Source organism: Haliotis asinina, chromosome 8 (genome assembly GCF_037392515.1).
Source record: "Haliotis asinina isolate JCU_RB_2024 chromosome 8, JCU_Hal_asi_v2, whole genome shotgun sequence".
NCBI lineage: Eukaryota > Metazoa > Mollusca > Gastropoda > Lepetellida > Haliotidae > Haliotis > Haliotis asinina.
The window spans coordinates 31,348,006-31,357,799 of NC_090287.1; the positions used below are offsets into that span (position 1 = coordinate 31,348,006).

Here is a 9,794-nt window from a genome sequence, read left to right on the forward strand (position 1 = left end):
ATGTAGCCAATATGTACCCACGGGGAATTATATTTCCTTCAAAACAGTAGGGGAACCTAAAATTTCAATTTGGATGGAAAGGGTAAGCGTCAACAAACCTTTCAAAGACAGAAATCTTATGAACGCAACACCATTTCTCTTTATCACCACCCCTAACACCACGCATGATATGAATGTGCACAGTAGACCCATACAAATATGTCATTCGTCATTTTGACGGTTTTCAAAAAGGTAAACAAATTTACTGTAGAGCTTTAATTTTGACAAAGTTTTTTGTTTGAAAATGTAAATCGCATACGTGCAAATTCCACGTCACACAAGAATCCTCTTTCAAGAGCGAATATTGTGCAAACAACAACGGTCATAAGGAAATAAAAGTGATGTAGTCTCAAAACATTCAGTTCTCATATTAGTATTGAATGACTCCGATATACCTCCCACTTTTTCAATCGTAAATTATAAATGAAGTTCCACTATTTGTAAGAGCATACGTGCACGAGGTATTTGTGAGAGGGCTATTGTGGCAGAAAATTCTCTACGGACAAAAATATAACGTGATATTATTTTGTTATTCATAGTTTGTGTCCACTTGTTCTATTTTAGCACCGTAACTTGCACTGTTTTTAAGTGTGACAGGTCTTGAATCTCCCCTTCCATTTTGATTAGAGCATTTCTTGTAACAGATATTCCACTATGAATAACCATAAGGCATGGACTTTATTGATCCTTAACCTTTTTAAACTACACGTACGATCCTCAGGCTAAGAGTTTCAATATGTTTAACGTTATTGTTTTTACCATGACCGTGACACCAAGGTAAGAAAATGTAAGTGTTTGAGATTTTCTTCGTTATCATTCTCCTGGAGATGGTTTGTATGTTTTTGTTGATATTTAACCTTGAGGCGTTAATGGACTCATCTCTTGAGAGTGTCAGTCCTCCGTGGGACCGACAAATCCCAAATCATCTGAAAATCCTTTGGTTATTTTACTCCATCGGGAATGCCCCTGTCAGTAGATGCCTCTGTCAAAAGGAAATTTAGGTATTCTTCCGATAATGCGAAGAAAATGTGGAGACCTACTTATGAATTGATTTTCTGTTTGCCAGACTGTTCGAGACGCATCCGGATGTACAGGACGTGTTCTATCCGTTCAAGGGCCAGAGCTCAGAGGACCTGAAGTACAGCTCTCAGCTCAAGTCTCACGCTCTGCGCGTCATGGGCACAGTGGAAAAATGTCTAGCTAGGATCAACGACCCCAAGAAGCTGGTGGAGCTTCTCCACGATCTCGGTGCCCGACACGTCATGTACAATGCTAGAGTGGATTATATTGACGTGAGTATCTGTTAGAGTATCTTTGGAATACATATGCCAAACTGAATCGCCTTCCTTGCTGTCAAAAGTAGATGGATAGAGTCCACTTAAAGTCATAATCTCGACCCAATGAAAAAAGAGGGATTTCCTTTAAAACAGACATCCTCATTATAGAAAATCGTAGGAAGCCTGGTGAAAATAACAAGATAGTGCTTAGTATTATGAAGAATAATCGACATATTGGCGAACGCAGACACCCACATGCCCCTTAAGGCACAAAAAAACATTCATATGTGCAAACAAAAAGGCTGATCCAGATACACGAATATGCCCAAATATCAAAGTGGACAGAGATACAGGCATTAGCCCGGATACATTTGCGTATATTCTCAGAAAGACCACCGAGGCATCGGGGAACATATACTTGGATAGGAGGATGTAGACTGAAGGGCAGATGTAGATAGACGAACTGATTGAAAGGCGGATGTGGATAGTAAGGCGGATGTAGACCGAAGGGCAGATGCAGATAGGCGTACAGATTGAAAGATGGATGTGGATAGTAAGGCGGATGTAGACTGAATTGCAGATGTAGATAGGCGGACAGATTGAAAGGCGGATGTGGATAGTAAGGCGGATGTAGACTGAAGAACAGATGTAGACAGGCGGACAGATTGAAAGACGGATGTGGATAGTAAGGCAGATGTAGACTGAAGGGCAGATGTAGATAGGCGGACAGATTGAAAGGCGGATGTGGATAGTAAGGCGGATGTAAGACTGAAGGGCAGATGTAGAAAGGCGGACAGATTGAAAGACGGATGTGGATAGTAAGGCCGGTGTAGATTGAAGGGCAAACAGTTACATCAACAGACGCATGTCCAAACACCGAGGTACTCGTTCAGAACGAAATGAAAAGCGTTGCCTAATAACGTTCTTAAGATCTCCAACATATACTCACAAAAAAAGGCAGGATACTGATGTTACCTTATAAGTTGTTCACTGGTCACGAGGGGAACATGGGCTGATGTACCTACGATGTTTGATTATGTTCTCTGAGCACTTCGGGCTCCGGGAACATAAACAAACATCGAGGCTACCTCAATCCATGGATCCCGAGAGACATGTGAGCAATGTATTTATCTTACCGAACACCTTATATTTAACCCCTTGGGTGTCACAGGATGCCCTTCCTCTTCAACCCTCACTTTGAAGTCAAATAAAGTTCTAAATATATCACACACACACATATACCATCCACTATTATCTCGGGTTGACTGTGTTGAATTCTCCATCATAAGGGATAAGTATTTTACAGAAAAACAGTGACGGATCTTTTTAAGATAGTCAGCACTCATTTAATTATTGTTTTTTTAAAAAGAAATTTATTTCTTGGTTGACTTATGAGTAATATGTTCTGTAAATAGAGGTATTTTAATAATTGGTAGTTTAGATTAGTAACTTGAGTTGTTAGTGGCTGTACCCTCAAAGGGGGTTGAAATATTGTAAAATTATTGTCCTCCACTGTTTTTAATCGTAGTATATGTGTATTTTTAAGTTGTGGCTAGATGTGACTAAATTCAGACTAACATCTGAAGGGATGGTGTAAATCCAGCATATAACGATAACGGTAAATGTTCCTAATGTAGTCACAATGCTCAATTCCTCACTAGCTCCCTCACATATCTGAAGCGCATTCATTAAAATACATATCAATAACCTAGGGTCCATGCGGGTAGCAAAGGTACTGTAAAGCTAAACTTATAAAAATAACCTTTCAAAATATGCTTTATTGTAAATGTCGCCATTTTTGACACATGACGAAATCACGTTATTTGCAGCGTGACGCCATGACTGACGAAAAATCACGCTGAACGACAACAGTAATAATCAGCATTTCTGGTTTCTTCCTCATATACAATGAAAACGATAAAAAATATATAACAATACACAGTCAGAATCATACTGATTACTTACATCGCATATTTATGTACAGACGGTTCTTGAATCAAACTAAGAATACTCCCAAAATTCTGTGTAACCTTGTCAGCGAAGCCGCCATTTTGTAAGAAATAGGTCAATATTGTTGTATATACTAGACTAAGTTTTAAACAATTTCTTTGAGGTGAAGGTCGGGTGGACAAGAGTAAACACAATCGCCCTATCCGTCCGATTGCACTCTCACTCTTATGATGTATAGTTTTTATTGTTGAAATATTTTTTCATGAAACTAATTTCAGTATCTAAATCTAGCCTCTACACACGTTTTAGAAGATCACACGTAGTCATTGCTGCAACATGTGCTTTAGGCCTAGTGGTGCACAATATTCGATTCCCTGGGACTACTATTGCATTTTCATATGAACAGGCTAAGAAACAGTGATTTAATTCAACCTCATAGGTAAAACTGATAATATGAATGAAAATGATTATACATTTTATGAAATGTACATGCACACATATTTGAAGGAATTTTAATTTTGAATTGTTTTAGGGACGGGTACAAATCGGTTTCTAGCCATTGCTAGATTTCACTTACAAGACAAAAACAGATCTAGAGTTCTCCCTTCTCTCGATTTGCATTTGCAAAAAACATTGGTACATTCCGCACATCATACGTAAGTCTATGTTATTCGAGATAGAGAATTACTACCACGAAGTAGCGAATGAATTGTCATTGGTAGCGGGGTACATTGAAATGTACCTCGCTTGTAAGCGGGTTATGTGTGAGATAAGATTTTAAAAAAATGATACTATCACCTATATTGCCAAAGTATGTGAGAAAACAGACACTTCCACCAAAATAGGAGCATCCTGTCTTTCAGATGAAAAGAAAAAAACTTGAACATTTCAAAATATTTTTGTAGACTACTCTTTCAATAGTGTTCTCTTTGATAAAACCCGTGAGTGTGCTGAAATCCTATACCAGCGTTTCTTGCTCTGTAAAACCAATTAGTGTCCAATATCAGTCATTTCTTCTGACACTGTCATGCTAAAACCTCCTACACTTTCAAACGATTCATATCCATTTGAACAGGATAATAGTTAATAACAAGTACATCAAACACAACGGATATGTAGAAAGTAAATCCAAATTTAAATAAAGCAGTGAAGACGTTTCGAAAGAAGCTCCCATTTCACTTTCCTTTGAAGCAGGATAGCATCATGTCACCATCATGCAAAAATAACTCTGTTCGTTAAGTTTATCATTAAGATGTTTTCAAAGGCGATCTCTAATATAGTGCAAAACACACTTTAAAATGGGAGTACTGCAGTCGAGGAAATAATGTAATGCCTCGAGGAAGTCAACCTCCTGACGGCTGCTTCCCGCATAAACACTGAATTACCTGGCAAAATCTCCTTCCAGGAACATCATCCCACACAAAGGGTGCTTCTCAAGGAGGTTCTCATGCAAGTAGAGCTATCCAGGCGACGGTTTCACTTAACTTAGCTTAGGGGCTTTGTAGAAATGTTCTATTTTGTATTGATTTTTCAGCCCGGAGATCTGACTCTACTCTGTTTGCTGGTGTATTCGCAATATGCAATTCATCAGAAATTCTCTTTTAACATAAATGGTCTTCGGGGCATTGGATTCATGGCATATTTTAAGTGTCTTGATAAGGGTATCTTTAAGTGCAGTGTTCATCCAATAAATTCAACAACCAGAATTCTGAGTGGCATTCATGTAACATTAATTTCAGCTTCCATAAAGGGAAGTGTATGGAGTGACAGGCCATTTAACACCGTGATTGAAGACTTTTTGCGTGGTATTTCTAAGTTAATGTGTATGCCTTTGATTAATATCCAAGAGCATCTTGGAGAATGAATGCTGTGAAAGTTGTGAAGTCGCCATGTGTCGAAATTCTATCTTTGAAAATCTTGCAGTCAAATTAATATTTGTCGTTTTGATTAATGAATACACCTTTCCTCTGTAAGAAAATAATGGTCTCTCTGGTACAGTTACAGCCACGATAAATGTATTTTCAATATTGTGCTTTATGATTCATGCTTTGATGACTTGCTTTCATTAGGTTATAATTGGGATGGAAAAAAAGTTGAGAATGATGCAGTTTTAGTCTAATTGGGGACAGTATTTTTGATGACGCACTATCATTAGGTCAGTGCTCATGGCGCCTCATGTCATTTCCTGAAGCAAAACTCATTAGTTTATTACATATATAGTCATCATGCATTATTGATATGTGAGTGAGTGAGTTCATATTTAACGTCACATCGGCAATATTTCAGCCATGTCGTGACGAGAACATTGAACACTAAAATGGAATATAGGTATACTATATAAACCTGTCGACGATGGACTGTACAAATACTAGAATATCACAGATATAAATATAAACCTAGCAAGAAAAACTTAAACATTGTATTTAAAGAAGACAATACATTATAAAACACGGGCTATAGATCGCCAACAACTGAGGGTAGATCACCATATTAGGGACCATTTGGACTTACAGTACCTCTGCTACCCGCATGGACCCTAGCTTATTGATATGTATTTTAATGGATGCGCCTCCGATATGTGAGGGAACGTGCACAGCTAGTGAGGAATTGAGCATTGTGAACACATAAGGAACATCTACAGTTATCGTTATATGCATTCAGTATCTTACGTATACTGCACATGGCATCCGAGTCTACGTACGCAACGGAGCTTGCGTATCTTTGTTTCCAGACATTGCTGTTTGTCGCTCATGGTTTCACGTTCCATGACAAGGGATAAACAATCAAGTGTGAAGTAAAGGACCTTTACAATAATGTTAATTATGATTTGATTATTGATTTAAATACATAAATGACATTTTATACTCGATAAATTCAATAACCAACCATATTTGTTAGTGTCTGCACTCTGAAAGGAGTAAAAATCTTGTAAAATTATTTTCCTCCTTAGAGAGTGTGTAAGTTCCCAAACTAGAAGTAAATTCCTGTCTGCCAAAGCTTTAACCGTTGGATATTTATTTGTTCTAAGCAATGGCTAAATCTCAGTACAATCGTCAATGGCTGAAGTGAGTGAGTAAGTTTAACGTTACATCGGCAATATCTCATCCCTGATTACACGATGCCATTTAGTGCACGTGGTCAAATGCAACATATTTCATATTTTTTATCATTTTCTTAGTAAAGTACAAATTCTAGTACTTTTTTGGTTGAGTCTCATCCGGGATTCGAACCCGCACCCTCAGAGTCAGGCACCAAAAAAGCCGCACACAAAGTCAGCCGCCTAGCCCGCTCAGCCACCGCGACTTCCATATCTCAGCCATATCGTGACGTGAACACTTAACATTTTAATGGGATATATGCATATTTTAAGAATCTGTCTACGAAGGACAGTAAAACAACTAGAATATCGCAGATATATATGTGAAACTTGTAATTAAATCTAAAACAGTTTAGTTATAAGGGACAACACAATATAAAAATAACCTATAGATCGGCTACAACTGAAGGTAGATCACCACACTAGGGGCCAATAGATGAAGCGATGGTGTAAATCCAGTTAGGGTGCATGCAGGTAACAAATGTACTGTAAGTCCCCATGACCCCTAGCATGGTCTACCTTCAGTTGTTGGCGGTCTATAGCTCATTTGGAAGATGTGTTATGGATTATTATGCATTCTTTTAAACGCTATCAACTGGTTGTAACTTCTAACTGTGATGATCTAATTATTCTACTGTCCATCAGAGACAGGTTTTGTATTCCTGATATATTTAGTCTTAAGATTCAAATTCTCGTCACGATATCGCTGAAATATTGCCGATGTGACGCTGAGTGTTAATTATAACTCACTCACTCACTCACTAATGGTTTCACTTATAGTTTGTCCGATCGACCTTTGATTAAATACACGCAGACTGGATATACCTACAGACTCGTGCCAGTTATATTGGGCCACTTGACGTAATTTCCATACATTTACATGTTATTTCAGAGTAGCATATATACTATAATTCATTAAGTGAAATTTTCGTAAGAGCCAAGTCAAATTTTGCATATTTGTGAGGAATCTTCTTAGCTACAATCACATAATTTCTGTATAATTTTCCGTTGTTTATTTATCGAATAGCAAGAATGTTACGAACATGTGTACAGTGCCATGAACACTTTTAACATGGCGGCCTGTGGGATTGTACATTGTGGAACCATACATAAGTTGATAAATGTGATGTCATTCGTTAAATCGAAATCAAATTGACAAATTTGATAAGGACCCGTCCTAAACTCACTTCACGAACATGATGTAAGCTACACTGACATAACATGTAAGACATTGACGTCAAGTGCCCAAGTATCACTGGCATAATGGTCTGTAGCATAATGGTGATGACGGCAGTAAATTATTACATTAGAAAGTAGTTACATTTCATATTTATACCGACCAATGGTACTTTCATTTTGTAGATTTATTTGCTCTGATAACGATATTTAATGTTTCAGCTAATTGGTCCTCAGTTTATTTGGGCTATTCAGCCAGTAGTTGGAGACAAGTGGAACCCAGAGCTGGAGCAGGCATGGTCGGATGTCTTCAAGTTTATCAGTCATATCATGAAGGAAGCAATGACGTTTTAGATTATGAGGTGGGAGAGACAGCAGGCTGAAGACACAGGAATAATTGATGCAGGCACTTGCGACCACCGTGAAACTGGTGACAGTTTTGAAAGATCAAAGATTACACCATCAAAGATATTCACGTTGAATATAACATAAACAGTGCTGACTGAAATATATCTCGGGTAAATTGTACATAAATGTAAAACACCATGGTATTTTTTTCGGCTGATTTGCACATTGCTGACCAAACCCATACAATCATCCTACATGCAATGTTTACAGATGACTACATACGATATAAAGATTGCTTGTGGGATTAGCTTACAGAGACGGTGTCTTCGACAATCAGCCGAGATGATCATCTGGTGAGCAGGCATTCAGAGGCCAGGCAGAACTTGCCGTTGGACATTTGGCAATGACAGAAAGCCATTTGTGCCTGTTGGTTTATGGGGAAACTTCAAAGGCAAGGTCTTTCGAATGAAGCCTCTTAACGCCAACGATTATGTATTAGGATGAGAAGATCTCTCGCGCCTTTGATAGGGAAATTGTTCCCGTAAAGACCGCTCCGTCTCTACTTAACTGTCCATACACAGCCTGAGGATGATAAGGGAAAAGCAAGACGACGGTATTAGTGAAGCGATGGCTCTTCAGTATGGGTTCCCTATTCGTCAGTGATGATACGACCTGGACAAACTGGGGTCGCTCTTCTCTAAGGAGATGGGTTTTGGCTATGTTTAGCATACATGTTTTTTGTCTTTAACTTTTTGTTTTGTTTCAAGGCCTTCTGATGATTTCATGTGACAACCTGGCTGCAAATCAGATTAGGAATGGCCCCTTGCCATCACACTTTTTATGAATACATGCACCATACACTAATTACGAGAATAGGTTGTCCTGGTATAACGAGACAATGGACTGATCATCACTGGTTCGGCATAACAAAGATCAATAAATCAATCATTTCTTTTACCTCCTAGGAAACCATTTAGCATTCAGACTTTTATCACTGAACGGTTTGTCTCTGCTTGGGTTATTTTACATATCTGTTTATACAGTAGACTGATTTATTGCCTCATTGCGAAACACAGAAGTCTAAGAGTTGATCTGAAAATGGTAATTTGTAAGTTGGTTTAGAGTTGTTTACCTGATCATATCACTCACACGGAAAAAAGACACGAGAAAGAGTTTTACTGTTTAGGAAAGGTTAAGTCATGCTATTAACGAACTTCATAATGTCCATATTGCATACGACCAAGTCAAGATTTGTGTTTATTTGTTTGTCAGTTACATGCTGTTATTTGTCTCATTTTGTGTTCATGTGTGTATCCGACGCGTAATTCTATTGTGATTGTCGGTGTGACATTGTTAGTACAGCAATAAAATGATGGCAATCACTTTATACACGCTCTGAGGTAAAAACTGTACCTTATTTATTACCATATCGCATTTTATCATTTGCTTACTTTAGAAATACTTCCTGAACGCACTCTGTACAGTTTACACATAATTATGAAAATAAAAACTAAATGTCCAAAATATATTCTTTTATTCGATCTTGTTCTCAGACCTTCAACTAGAACTGGCTGTCAAGAGGAAATTCCTTTTCACGTTTCAAGGGTCTCCATCAATGAAGACATCAAATGAAGTCACATTTTTGTGTGTCTATATTGTCAGCATATACAAACTAGTGACAAGATGCTATTTTGCAAGTCGGCTCCATCTAAGTATTAATTCAACAAATGGTCCGTTTGAATTTATGATTCAATTTCGTCATGATGCAAAACCTTTCATAGGATACTACTTTGCAAGTGTGGTTTGTGGTTGAAAAGCCAAATATTGCATGTTGAAATATTGGGAAAATGTTCAATATGAAAGAGACAAGTAGGCTAAACTGCAAGAAGCGTCTATACGTGCTTTTA

General features: G+C 37.9%; 1 protein-coding gene across 1 annotated transcript in view; it reads left to right on the forward strand.

Annotated features, from left to right (window-relative positions):
* The window catches only part of LOC137293861 (uncharacterized), a 38,661-nt gene extending 29,250 nt beyond the window's left edge, over nucleotides 1-9,411 (forward strand). Inside the window, exons 2-3 of the mRNA XM_067824635.1 lie at nucleotides 1,106-1,331; nucleotides 7,762-9,411. Coding sequence (XP_067680736.1) covers nucleotides 1,106-1,331; nucleotides 7,762-7,893 — 358 coding nt within the window. The 3' untranslated portion in view covers nucleotides 7,894-9,411. The remainder of the gene's footprint in view (nucleotides 1-1,105; nucleotides 1,332-7,761) is intronic.
* Nucleotides 9,412-9,794: the final 383 nt, after the last annotated feature.